General features: G+C 43.5%; 1 protein-coding gene across 26 annotated transcripts in view; it reads left to right on the plus strand.

The window, feature by feature from the left end:
* Positions 1-14,509, plus strand: part of nrxn3a (neurexin 3a) — a 442,954-nt gene that overhangs the window by 147,389 nt on the left and 281,056 nt on the right. For 19 of the 26 annotated variants that reach the window (XR_002955173.2, XR_002955175.2, XR_002955174.2 and 16 more), the window contains 7 exons: positions 4,622-4,825; positions 7,371-7,397; positions 10,143-10,262; positions 10,594-10,714; positions 11,093-11,353; positions 13,022-13,212; positions 13,662-13,835. Coding sequence is in view for 22 of the 26 variants with exons in the window: in XM_024436833.2 (XP_024292601.1) it covers positions 4,622-4,825; positions 7,371-7,397; positions 10,143-10,262; positions 10,594-10,714; positions 11,093-11,353; positions 13,022-13,212; positions 13,662-13,835 (1,098 nt within the window). In the remaining 4 variants the exon portion in view is untranslated. The remainder of the gene's footprint in view (positions 1-4,621; positions 4,826-7,370; positions 7,398-10,142; positions 10,263-10,593; positions 10,715-11,092; positions 11,354-13,021; positions 13,213-13,661; positions 13,836-14,509) is intronic. The other 7 variants (XM_042329810.1, XM_042329811.1, XM_024436831.2 and 4 more) reach the window with 1 other exon arrangement.

The following is a 14,509-nucleotide window of genomic DNA, read 5'->3' on the forward strand; positions in this document are numbered from 1 at the left end:
AACTACGGGTGAAAATGAGCTTTTGGCTAACTCCGGCACATTTACGTGGATGTTGCATTACATTAATATTGATGTTGATTAATGTGCATTGTCCACTATAAATAAATAACCAAGCATTAACAACCCTCTTTTTAAAGCAAACTACCCAACTAAGTGATCCAATGCCTGCAACCTAGCAAATGGGTCATCCAAACCACCCAGCATGTTTTAGTGGACCTACAAACCATGACTAGATTGATAGTAGTTTTAAACTTTCTCTGGATGCATGAACATCTCTCTTACTTTTATTTGCTTCTCTATCTCACTCACTCACTCACTCACTCACTTCTCACTCATTCTCTGACTTTTCTCTCCCGCTTCAGACTGCAGTGTAGCGTATTGTGACTGTGGACTCTGCTGCAGCCATGTGGTTGTTTGTGAGAACCACAGTCTCTCTCCACCGCACAGCTGAGAGACTCAGAGGACATTTTGAGGGCATGTAACGTCTCTACGCATTATGGGTCCATTTATCATATTTGGTTCTCTGTGGGCGCTGCGCCACAAATAATCACCACTGGTTGACGTCAACTGAGGGGGATACAATGATACAATGACTGAGAGAATGTTTATCGCGATATCGTGGTGAGAATGTTTATCATGGTAGAAGACTTCAAATCAGACTCTGATTCCAAGGCAATTGAATATGGATGAATGCAGTTCCATTTCATAAAAACAATTAGTGAGACATTTGTCTCTTATGACTGCTCTTATGACTGCCTCTGCAGTGGTTTGGAACTATGTCTGTTCTCTAAATGTGTCTTATTTATTGCTGTGTGTATGTGTGTGGGGGGGGCTGGTTTGTTCTTATTTCATCTCCGTTAATTCACTGGCGGGCACTCAGGACTGGGGCCTTGAAATAGCTGAGGCGTTTCTCTGTTGCTTGGAAAAGCTGACACTAAGGGAAGGCGCTCCAGCTAGATTCCCTTAGAGGTTAGACTAGAGGAGAACAGGAGAACAGTTACAGGCACTGTATAGTCTGTGTGTGTGTTTATGTGCGCACACATGTGCGTACGTGTATATGCGTGTGCGTGTGTTCCTGTGCGTGCGTGCGTGTGTTTGTTTTGCTAGATAAATGTTAGATGAGCACACCTGTTAGATCAACCTCATGCTACTCCTCGGCTGTATTCACATCTGCTAGTAGATTGCAGCAAAACTCTTCCCTTTTCAAGTGAAATCCTCCAATCTTTCATCCTAATGGCACCTTCTCTTTCCTGTGTAATTTGTGTGGTAATTATGCAAAGTGGAGCTGACTTTAAAATCAGTCAGCCTTCCCCTCCTTCTCATCTTCTTCATCAGCAATTACAATGAGCTGCGCCGAGTTACTGATTCACTTTCACACTCTCAGACGAACACACGCTTATGCACACACACACACACACACACACACACTGGCGTGCATATACACACAGGCGCGCATGCAAGCGCCAATGCACAAGTACACACAATCGCGCGCAGATACACACTCACAGGCACACACAGTTTGTGTGTACATTTGTGCAGGTGCGTATGTGTGGAATTGAAAAATGCAGTGTGGTTCAGCAGAGCTGAAGGGGACATCTGAGATTCACTCAGCTGTTTGCTTCACTATCAGGAGGGGGAGGAGGAGGAGGAACATGGTGAAATCACAGTTGGTATGCTTTTGTCAATGTCAAAAACTCTCCACACATCTCACTCCTACCTCCATTTCAAACCAAGCAAGGATAAAGAGTGTAATAAAGAATCAAACCAAGGACAAAGGTAATAGAGAATCAAAGCAGTATAAGTACCCTGGCTGAGCCAGGGGAAACAAGTGTTTACCATGTCCTGTTGAGGTGTCAAAGCAAGGACAAGGAACCCAATGCAGTGTACAAGCACAACTCAGACAAGGAAACAGAGGTGTTCTGTGTCCTCAGCAGGTGTCATAACAAACAGAGCACAGTGAAAGGTGTGGATACTCCTGTCCTATTCTCTCCGTGGTTATAGAAGATCAAACTGGGATGGTTTACGTGCTAGTACACTCTGTTCAAAGCTTTTGTCACTGCACGCACACTCACATGCACACACACACACACACACACACACACACACACACACACACACACACACACACACACACACACACACACACACACACACACACACACACAAGCGGTCAACAGGACAGTGTAGTCAGTGGGAACAGTGGAGTGCAGTCGTCATGGCGTCAGTGCCATGCCTTTGTCATTGGGAGATAGCAGCTCTTTATCTGTTGGGGACTGACAGTATAATGAACATTGATTGGCTCTTAATGCATGCCAAGCTTTTTCATTACTGGAGAGCACGGTGGAGGCAGTGTCCTTTAAACAGAGCAGGTCATCTGAATACATATCTCGGAGAGGCTGACTCACAATGACACGCTCACAAACAAAACACACAAACACATACAGTACCAGTCAAATGTTCATACACACCTACTCATTCGACTTGAAAGTCACCCAATCACATCCTCAGATCCATTCTCCAACTTCCTGATTAAGTATTCCATCCTGGTCTACCTCATCATCGATAGGTCAGATGGAATGTCAATTAAAGCTCTTTGTTGATTAAAGTGCCCAAATTCCTGGCGGTAGGGCAGCTTTGTCACCTCATTACTGGCGTAAATGAACACTTTCAGTCAGCCGCGGGATTGGATACGCTTTGTGTTCATGATGTTTATTATGGTTCATTTAATGGGACTATAATATTCAGGATGTAACATGGACAGTAACTGTGAACAGAGAAAAGCAGAATAACAAAACATTATGGTAGCTACAGTAGAATATTGTAGTCGAAGAGTTTCCGTTGTCCATGCTCTCCAATCACATCCTCTCCCTACACTACATCCTTTCCTTCATATTAAATAGATGTTTTAACCATTTGATTAAGCCAATATTAGGGCCCCTTTTCACAAAGAATCTCAGTCGGGGGTGCTGATCCAGGATCAGGCCCTTCCCTTTTATTTATTATGTTTTAAAATGCAAAACTGATCCTAGATCAGCACTCCTATTCTGAGATGCTTTCTGAATACCGGCCTAGTTGTGATAAATTAAAAGATTAAATTGAAGGGACTAATCCCTGACTATTGTTTGTGGCTTGCCAGCGGAAGACAACCTGCCACCACGTCTATGTGAACACACTATAGTGACATGTCTGTCTGTCTGTCCCTCAGGGGTCTGTCGCTCTGTCAGTTAGTATCAGCCTGACAGTCACTTACTGGGATATTAAACCTTCCTGATCTCTCTTCACACCTCACACTCAACCATAGACATTCTGTCTGGAGGTGTTCCATCTCTCTCTCCCAACTCCATTGTGTTACTTCTCTCTCTCTCTTTCTCTCTCACTGTCTTTATCACCCTCTCTTTCTCACTATCCACCTTACTTCTTTCCTTCTCTCTCCGTTTCACTACCTCTTCCTCCATCTTTCACCCACTCTTATCCCCTCTTTCTCTATCTCTTCCCCTCTCTCTTCCTGGTTCTGGCTTCATTGTACCCAGAGGTGTTCCCCCTGTCCTCGTCCAGCCTATACCTGTTATGCTGGGTATATATTAGGCCTTGGCAGAAGCTTGGAGGGGAGGAGGGAGATAAGCATCTAATCGTACATAATAGCATATTGATTGGGATGTAATTGCAGAGTTTGTCAGCAATTTCTTTGCTACTGCGTCAAAGGAGGGTGTGTGTGTGTGTTTTCCGGAGGGAGTTTTCACAGCTGTGAGGACTAAAAGAGTGTTTGTGTCTACTGGCTGGATGCCGGGAGGCAAGAAATGGAGAGAGAAATGGAGAGAAAGAGAGAGAGAGGAGGAGAGCGAGCAGAGTAGGCTTGTAATATCAGTGGATACAGATTCCAGCAGATGTAGGGTAGCACAGTCTGTCTCCTTTTGTTTCCCCCTCGTGTTCTTCCTCTCTGCTTTAAACCCGGCTCGGCCAGAGTAGCTATTTCATGGCCGATTTAACGCATTTTCATACAACGCTCTCCCCCTCTCATCTCTACTGTGAGACAGGAGCGGGCTGTGAGGTATAAGAGTGTATGTGTGTGTTCCATCTTGAACCCTTCCCTTGTACCTCAGCCATCATCTGTGTGTAAACGAATACAGTTGGATACGCTATAGGGGAGTCCACAGCATGCTGTAGATACAGTATGTATTTAACATTTGTTATGGCAGATAAATGTGTGTGAGAGTGAAAAAAAATACAGAGGCTCACCTGAAGAGAGCGGTGATGGGAAACCAGCAACTGACAATAGCATGGGGAGCATGTGTGTGTGTGTGTGTGTGTGTGTCTGTGTGTGAGCATGCACGTGTGCTGAAAATGAAGTTATGATGTAGATTTCTCCACCTAAACAAGATGTGTGACAGCAGATGTTGTGACTAACAAATGTATGTCTCTCTCTCTCTCTCTCTTTCTCTCTCTCTCTCCCTCTCTCTCTCCCTCTCTCTCTCTCTCTCTCTCTCTCTCTCTCTCTCTCTGTGTCTCTCTCTCTGTGTCTCTCTCGTGCTCTGTGTTTCTGTCTCTCTCTCTCTCGCTCTCTCTCTCTCTCTCTCTCTCTGTCTCTCTCTCTTTCTCCCCTCTTCCATCTCCCCCCTGGCAGAGGCATCCATCTTGAGTTATGACGGCAGTATGTACATGAAGGTGGTGATGCCCCAGGTGATGCACACAGAGGCTGAGGACGTGTCTCTACGTTTCATGTCCCAGCGGGCCTACGGCCTGCTCATGGCCACCACCTCACGGGACTCGGCCGACACGCTGCGTCTAGAGCTGGACGGGGGCCGGGTCAAGCTCACGGTCAACCTAGGTATCGTATGACATTACAGACTACGCCACGTGTTAAACAATGTGGCACTCTCTTTCTCTCTTCGTTCAATGTCTCTATCCCTCCATCATTATTATTTAACTTTCTTATTTCAACTCGTAGTTTGGTTTGGTTCTTAGAGTAAAGGATCGCAATAATGTAAGGAGTAATGATTCAAAAAATATATTTATACTTTTATTTGCATGGACTTTATTGTTATATGTGTCATTAGATATAGATTGATTAACACTCTTTATAGAAATTACTATACTTTTTAACTAGACTTTTGGGGCTTTATTTAAGCTATTTCATTCTGAAAGTTCTTGTCATTGATAAATATGCTGTCTGGCCCATCTTTTGAACAGATAAACCATAGCCATTGTCATTTTGAGACAGTCACAGCACCAGTAGATATAATTAATTATAAAGTATATCTTAAATGTTCATTTAAAGTCTGAATTGCGCACTATTTTTGAATATCACACTATGGCTGATTTGCACACTATTGTTATTATAGTATAGTATATCAAATATAACTTTGTAAGCATTGTGCAGTGCTGTGACTTTCTAAGAGGTGACTTACTCCAACTGATTCTCAGTTCATCATCTACAGCAAATTGAGAAAGAAAAAAATCTCAACTTTACATTTTCAACTAACATCATCTTCTTGTCTTCAAGTTGAGAATTCTTGGCTTTTGATTTTGGGTTTGTTCTCCTTCTATTTGTTTATGGTGTACACATACTATATACGCTCTCTATGTACATCTAGCTATCAACTCCATTTTCCCATCATGCTTTGTCAAAAGATGGTATTCACCCCTTCAAAGGCCTTAAGCCTGCGGCCCGTCAGGCGAACAGCCCGAGAACAGAGCCCAGCCAAACCTGCAGCTGGCTGCCCCCCAGGCAACCTTCCTTCTCTCTTTTTTTTTACAAACACACCACTGTGTTGCAAAAAGGAAAGAAGCACTACTATACATAACCTATATTTACACACTATTTGTCTTTAACGTTGATTAAAGCTTTAATAAAGCTGGGTATTTGTCATAATAGTTTGTAGTGTGCTTCGTTGTTATAGTACCCACAGTAGCAATTGATAGACTATATTTTGCACACTAAATATTACTTTAGTCATCAAAAGTATTTTATTAAGAAGAAACTGCATTGCAACTACAAAAATTGGCTACACAAAACTACCCTACACAATTCACTTTTTGTATCAAATACAATATCAATAACAAGCATCACATATCCACATTTAAGTGTTAAAGAGATACATATCCTTGATATGTTTATCTAAACCCATATTTTACATTGTTTCATAGAATATTTACGCATTTTAGAAGATGTCCAAAGCGACTTACTGTCATGCGTGCATACATTTTACGTATGGGTGACCCCAGTGGGAATCGAACCCACACCCCTTGTAAGCGCCATGCTCTACCAACTGAGCAACACAGTCTCTGTGCTGTACTGTTAGATATGAGGGTCTTATGCCTCTGCATGGTGCTGGTGCTGATTGGATCGCGGCTGTTCGCTCCCACTTTTCTGTTGCGGTTGACGACACATGAACCCACCAGCCACATGGTGACCAACCCAGAATGTCCCTTGCAGGATCCCATAGGCCGACTCAAAATGGCCGTCACAAAAACCTGTAGGCCTATAACAAGGTAGGAATTTGTTGTCAGCGAAGGAACTAGTCAATTATCTTTCACTAGTCCATTCGCTTTTTTAAATTGAAAATCTTGGAAATATTGCTCCAAAATAATAAGTGTTGTAACACTTTTTAAAATATTTAAGTTTATTCAACTGTCAAGTAGAATAGCATTGCACTGTTTCAAAGATCTGTGGCTCCAATATGAATAGCTAACACCACCTTCTTGCTAATATCAGATATATGATTTTAATTGCCTGTTTAGTCAACAAGTTGGTGTGAAGGCTTCGGAGCTGGAGACTTTGTGTTTAAAATCAAAATGAAAACTATTCCAAAATGGAAGTCTATGCTGGGTTGGAGAATCTATGTGGTTGGTAAAATAAAAGCGGCCATTTTTAAAATGTTGACAGCCAGTGTCCTTGTTATGCAGCTTTAAATAAATTACTTTTTCCCATATGTGTATAATCTAAGTGTTATAGTGGTGGTCACAAAACTAAGTTAATTTCATAACTTAAACAAGTGCTGCAAAAGCGCTATGTACATTTTACCATACAACACCCAACTAATCCCCATGTCAGCCATAACTATTGTATATGGACCAAAGATTTGACATTTGTGAATATATTCATTCTACCTCATACTTATTGCTACATTACCAGTTATTACAATCATATTGCAATTGCAGTCACACTTGTAGAATTCAAGCCAGCCATTTGTAATCTAAGCTAACAGTCTAGCACCTGAAAGTCTATATAGGATCCCCCACCTCCCCCCTACAAAATGGCCGCCTCTCTGCATGTGGACGTCCCCGGAAGGGTGGAATTCTTGTTTTTGGATGTCTGCAGCTATAACCTTGAAGGATGCAATTTCATCTGTCATTTATTCTTCCCCATCTAGACTGTATCAGGATAAACTGTACTTCCAGTAAGTTAACACTCAAGTTTCATTTTGCTCTTGTATTATGATACTCTGCTGTTTAAAGGAATGTGTTATTTTAAGTGTGTCTTTCTCTGATTCCCTATGGTGTTGGTTGGAGAAGGGGTGTGTCTGTCAGTTCAGCTGGTCAGACCATCAATAGATCACGGACAACAGAAACACTCAAACTGGAAACAGACAGTCAGGGTGGTGATTTGTTAATCTCTTAGGTTTTAGTTTTATGTAAGGCCATATTTTATTAAATAAGAACATTTCATGTTATAATGTCCTGTGACCGAATTTCTTTTCCCCCGCATGAATGTATTTTAGTTATATAGGAAGTTCTACTGTAATGAAGGTTTGATTTAGCGTTTTTTTTTGCTGCAATATAATTCCCTTTTTAAGAGATTGATAATTATATAACCCTTTTCAAAAATCATATATGGCAGATACAATGTTTAGCGTTTTGGTTTTCAGCACGAAGTTGAGATTAATAAATCACCACTTGTTACATAACTAAACATTTGAAAATTCTAACATGAAAGAGCTTCATCGTAGGTGGACAACGTAGAATACATAGACTTATTCTACTACAATATATATGTGTTGTAGAATATGTAACTTGAATATACAAAATGATAAACATATATATATATGTAAAGATGTTATACTATTCATATAGTGTAGGTCCTCTTCAAGTGAAATGCGACAAATTAGTTAATGGTTTTATTATGATTATATCAGTGTCATGATACTGTACGATTTCTTTTAATGTGTCAATTTGGTGAGCTCTGTTTGCTTCTAAACGTGTGTCTCTAAGTCAGAGCTTTAGTACGACACTATAATACACTCAGGTATATTAAGTGTCCATACTGTTGGAGAGAGGGTCAACATTAACTGCTTTTACTCATGAATAGGGCTCGGAAACCTTTAGTGTACAGTACTGTCTGTCTGTCTGTCTGTCTGTCTGTCTGTCTGTCTGTCTGTCTGTCTGTCTGTCTGTCTGTCTGTCTGTCTGTCTGTCTGTCTGTCTGTCTGTCTGTCTGTCTGTCTGTCTGTCTGTCTGTCTGTCTGTCTGTCTGTCTGTCTGTCTGTCTGTCTAAATTGTCAGACACTAGAATGAAAAGTACATTTTAAGTGCTGCACATTAGTTTCAAAGTTCTCGACAGACTAAGAGCATGTGAGGACTGCGGTCTTTTATGTAAGAGACGCGTTCAGTGTGTGTGTATGTGTGTGTGTGCACGTGTTCCTGCGTGCGTGTGTGTCCACGCGTCCCTGTGTGCATGCTTGTGTGTGTGAGTGACAGATATGATTACTGTTATTGTACATTCGGCTCCTATAATGTCTGATGCTAATTGCTGCAGTAAATTGCTGTGGCATTTCAGGACAAAGAGTGGAATCCAGATTTGACATAATGTCTTCTGCTGGGTAGCCTACCTGGAAAAGAAAGTCAAGGTAGTCTCAGAAATAAACCCACAGTACCTTTCCAATCACTTATATTTTTACCCCCTTTGTAATATTGTGTAAAAAGAGGGCTCTTTTGTGATTTAAGAGCTAATAGTCTTAGTTATAAAAGAGCGGTACAGTACATCTTAGTAATGAGTAACATTACGAGCATTACCCGAAATGATGCGATGACATTACTGGGCCCAATACCCGCCACCTTCAAAACTAAAAGTCAAGATGTTAACACTCCCAAAATGACAGCGCAAGGAAACATGAAACTGTCCAAATCAATGCAGCATCCCTCCAGGGGTTTTGAGCTCATGTGGTTGTGTCTGCCAGACTCTGTTTGTGTCGGCTGTTTTAAATCAACAGCACACCCATGACAGGGTGAGAACACACGGAAGTGTCCCGGAGAATATCGCTCCTGCTGAAGCTCCTGTATCTCCTGCCGTTACAAAGGCCAGAAAAGTACTGTCAGACGCACACGCACACACACACACACACGCACACACACACACACACACACACACACACACACACACACACACACACACACACACACACACACACACACACGGTAGTGCAGTAGACTGTCTAGATCACTGGGCTTTACTGGTGCTTAGAGGGATTCTGGCTAAACCAAGCTGAAGTTCAAGCGATCAGCTCTGGGGCGTTACTTGGCTGTGAAAGGTACAGTAATAACCTAGTGTACGTGTAGGTAACACTACAGTCCTCTTTGAACTACGTAGTATTCATCTATTAATAACAGATTTTTGAAAGTATTTGGAAGGTACTTCCAGACCCTATGATGAGTAAAAGCTGTGTAATTGTTACATTGACTGCAGTGGTTTTTCTGCTGAGTACATATTTAAAGTCGTACGTTTCCGCAGTGAAGGTGCTATTCCAGTGTGCAATCACAATTTAAGAAATATTGTTGTAGAAAAATGTATTCGTTGTTGCTATTTACCAAAATAACCTAACCTTTGTTTTCCACAGTAACACCCAGTACACGTGTAATTTGAAAAGTGAACAAAGTGAAAATGCCAAAATGATCCCAATTGACAATGAATCAGAATACAAATCAACTTGACATGCTCAAGGAGCTCTGCTGTCATCATCCCCAATATATGCCTTGTATTACACCTGCTCCTTTTGAGTCGTTACAAATAAGCCCATTATGTCACCTCCTTCTATTGGAATATATGACAATATGACAGCCCCTATTGGAAACTGGAAAGCAACTGGAAAGCAAAGGTTTGGTTGGGGAGGCAGGACAACTTTAACTTTGTGACCAACCATCGTTCTCAGGCAAGGGACCCGAGACCCTGTATGCTGGGCAAAAACTCAATGATAATGAGTGGCATACGGTGCGCGTGGTCCGCCGGGGAAAAACCTACAAGCTCACGGTGGACGATGACGTAGCAGAAGGTACTATACTAGCTACAGTCTGAGAGAAAGTTCCTCATCAGCCACTGTTTGTGTGGGTTGATGTGTCTGGTGTTCTCATTTAGTTTCAGGCTTACGGGAATGACAGAATTAGCTCGTTAACGTGAACTGTCCTTCCGGTGGTTTTAAATGTTTATTTGAAATAAGTATTTGAGAAAGGTGACTATTGATATGTCTGAATTGTTCTTGCTGAGCTTATTCAGTTGTAATTTCACCACCTCTTTAAATTCAGCCCTTTTGTGTTAGTATCAGACAGTTTTTTCTTTTTTTCTTTTTTCTTTTTTCTTCTTTTCCACTTCATCCCCTACTCCAGGCCAGATGGCGGGTGACCACACCCGTCTTGAGTTCCACAACATCGAGACGGGCATCATGACGGAGAGACGCTTCGTCTCGGCCATCCCCTCTAGCTTCATCGGACACCTGCAGAGCCTCAGGTTCCTCTTCTCTCATATACTTTGTTATATACTTCCTGCCCGTATACTGTTATGAACGCCGTTACTTCACCCAGAAAGACATAGCAGTATACAAGATACAAGCTCTTTACAGGCAATGCGAACAGATCTGAATGTGAGTACTACGCCATCGCATTGGATAGGTTGACATATGGTGTCAGTTTTGGTGAAACCAAATCTGAACCAGTTAACATGGCTGTTTTGTTTTGCTTCACTTCAGCAGATCTTGTTGATACGTTTGCCGTTAGTGAATGACAAGTTCTTCCAGTTGACAAGAAAGTGGTTTACTTTATCTGTTTTAATGCGTCAGATAATATCATTTTTTTCAAATCGAACCTTATTCCCATCTATTGACTCCAGGTTCAACGGGATGCTGTACATTGATCTCTGTAAGAACGGAGACATCGACTTCTGCGAGCTAAACGCCCGGTTTGGCATGCGCTCCATCATCGCTGACCCTGTGACCTTCAAGTCCAAGAGCAGCTACCTGAGCCTGGCCACCCTGCAGGCCTACACCTCTATGCACCTGTTCTTCCAGTTCAAAACCACCTCCCCGGACGGCTTCATAATGTTCAACAGTGGAGACGGAAACGACTTCATCGCTGTGGAGCTAGTCAAAGGGTGAGTGGGATCCGACCTGGTCTTAGACTTTGTTGTTAATTAACTTTTTTTGTTTGTTTTTGCCACCACAACTACGAAGGACAGCACACAGGGATGGTATTACAGTAGCATATAACAATAATAATCACAATAAGTGACATATATGTGGCCTCCCGGGTGGCGCAGTGGTTAAGGGTGCTGTACTGCAGCGCCAGCTGTGCCATCAGAGACTCTGGGTTCGCGCCCAGGCTCTTTCGTAACCGGCCGCGACCGGGAGGTCCATGGGGCGACGCACAATTGGCCTAGCGTCGTCCGGGTTAGGGAGGGCTTGGTCGGTAGGGAAATCCTTGTCTCATCGCGCACCAGCGACTCCTGTGGCGGGCCGGGCGCAGTGCGCGCTAACCAAGGTTGCACGGTGTTTCCTCCGACACATTGGTGCGGCTGGCTTCCGGGTTGGATGTGCGCTGTGTTAAGAAGCAGTGCGGCTAGGTTGGGTTGTGTATCGGAGGACGCATGACTTTCAACCTTTGTCTCTCCCGAGCCCGTACGGGAGTTGTAGTGATGAGACAAGATAGTAGCTACTACAACAATTGGACACCATGAAATTGGGGAGAAAAAGGGGTAAAAAAAGAAAGAAAAGGTGACATATATGTATGTGGACAGCCCTTCAAATATTTCAGCCACACCCGTAGACAAACATTGGCAGTAGAATGGGCTGTACTGAAGAGCTTGCAACGTGGCACCGTCATAGGAAGCCACCTTTCCAACAAGTCAAATTGCTGCCCCGGTCAATTGTCAGTGCTGTTGTTGTGAAGTGGAAACGTCTAGCAGCAGCAACGGCTCAGCCGTAAAGTGGTAGGCCACACAAGCTCACAGAACGGGACCGCCGAGTGCTGAAGCGAGTAGATCACCGTGCGCAATGCCAAGCGTTGGCTGGAGTAGTGTAAAGTTTGCCGCCATTGGAGTGATGAATCATGCTTCACCATCTGGCAGTCTGACGGACAAATCTGGGTTTGGCGGATGCCAGGAGAACGCAACCTGTCCGCATGCATAGTGCCAACTGTTATTTTTGGTGGTGGAGGAATAATGGTCTGGGGCTGTTTTTCATGGTTCGGGCTAGGCCCCTTAGGGAAATCTTAACCTCACAGCATACAATGACATTCTAGACGATTCTGTACTTCCAACTTTGCGTCAACAATTTGTAGATGGACATTTCCTGTTTCAGCACGAAATGCCCCCGTGCACAAAGCGAAATGGTTTGTCGACCTCTTGTGAAAGAACTTGACTGGCCTGCACAGAGCCATGACCTCAACTCCATCGAACACCTTTGGGATGAATTGGAAGGCCGACTGCGAGCCATCTCCCAACATAAGTGCCTGATCTCACTAATGCTCTTGTGACTGAATCTCCCCGCAGCATGTTCCAACATCTAGTGGAAAGCCTTCCCCAGAAGAGTGGAGGCTGTTATAGCAGCAAAGGGGGGGACCAGAAGGTTGACGAGAAGGTGTCCACATACTTTTGGCCATGTAGTGTATAACTGCAGTGGTTATATGTCACCATTTTGACATATCCTTGTAGTTCCCATCCTCCACTCACAGAGGCCTAGAGGTCATCTCCTTTGCTGCGCCACTCCTATTGGTCAAACAGGTGTTCTATTCAGTGACCAGACTGACTTTTGACCTCCCTCAGGTACATCCACTACGTGTTTGACCTTGGCAATGGGCCTAACGTCATCAAGGGTAACAGCGACCGGGCTCTCCATGACAACCAGTGGCACAACGTGGTCATCACCCGTGACAACAGCAACATCCACACGCTGAAGGTGGACGCCAAGGCAACCAGCCAGGTGGTCAATGGAGCCAAAAACCTCGACCTGAAAGGTAGAGTATATAGCAGAGGTGGTTCAGTGAACCATGTGGGACGACTAACCTTGCTTGAGACCTGAATACCCATGTCCCAGAGCTAATGCCTAGGCTTTAGCTCAATGGGCTATTGTGGTTTTGAGTCGCATACGTCCACCCTGGTTGGTTATGTAGAATTTTTACAATGAATTATCGTAAAGCACTCTTTAAAAACATAATGTATTTGAAAATAACAGCTTAAACAGGACTGTAAAATAAAGCATTACCAGGACTGTAAAATAAAGCATTACCAGGACTGTAAAATAAAGCATTACCAGGACTGTAAAATAAAGCATTACCAGGACTGTAAAATAAAGCATTACCAGGACTGTAAAATAAAGCATTACCAGGACTGTAAAATAAAAGACTTAATGATAAAGCTCGACTCTGTCAGTACATGTCGGTGTCCTCTCTCCTCCTCGCTCCAGGTGACCTGTTTATTGCTGGACTGGGCCCTGGTATGTACGGTAGCCTGCCCAAGCTGGTGGCGTCCCGGGATGGCTTCCAAGGCTGCCTGGCCTCTGTGGACCTCAACGGCCGCCTCCCTGACCTCCTCCAGGACGCGCTGTTCCGCAGCGGGCAGATCGAGCGAGGATGCGAAGGTACACCCTCCCTCAAAACCATGTCCGACTCGGACCTCAGCTCAAACTCAAACTACAACCCAAACTACAACCCCAGAAACAACAAAAACGTCAACGACAGCTCAGGGAGCCCATTCTTCCTCCTTAACTCCAACAGTAGCTCCACCTCCCTTGTACCTTACGCTCCCTCGTCCATCCTACTAACACTGCTGGTCACCTCACTCACCACCCAGACAGCCCTCTGTTAGTTAGAGCAGGGCTGGACATTTACAACCACCACCAACTGCCATTGTTACAGTAGGTACAGTAGATGTTGACCCCAACCAATGGTGAAGGGTCAGTATTAATTCATCCTAATGTATATGGTCAGGGTTTGAAGTTAGGAAATTATAGATATGTGGTGATGGGTAACTTCAACCTCGAGGACCAGACCTAGCTCATATCGGCCACATTGGTCGCACAATGATGATGTCACATCAGCACAGCTCAAAGCAGCATTACAGTAACATTAGTACACATTAGCACAAGCACAACCATTGTTGACTTTGTTGTTTTGAGATGTTTCGCTTTTTTTTTAATCAGTGTTTTAGGAGCTCGTCATGATTGATAACTACAGTCATGTTTCAGAAAGACAAAAAAAAACACATAAAGAAAACATTTGTGTGTCTGTACATACAGGACAGGGAGCTACCGGT

This window comes from Oncorhynchus tshawytscha, linkage group LG11 (assembly GCF_018296145.1).
Source record: "Oncorhynchus tshawytscha isolate Ot180627B linkage group LG11, Otsh_v2.0, whole genome shotgun sequence".
Classification (NCBI taxonomy): Eukaryota; Metazoa; Chordata; class Actinopteri; order Salmoniformes; family Salmonidae; genus Oncorhynchus; species Oncorhynchus tshawytscha.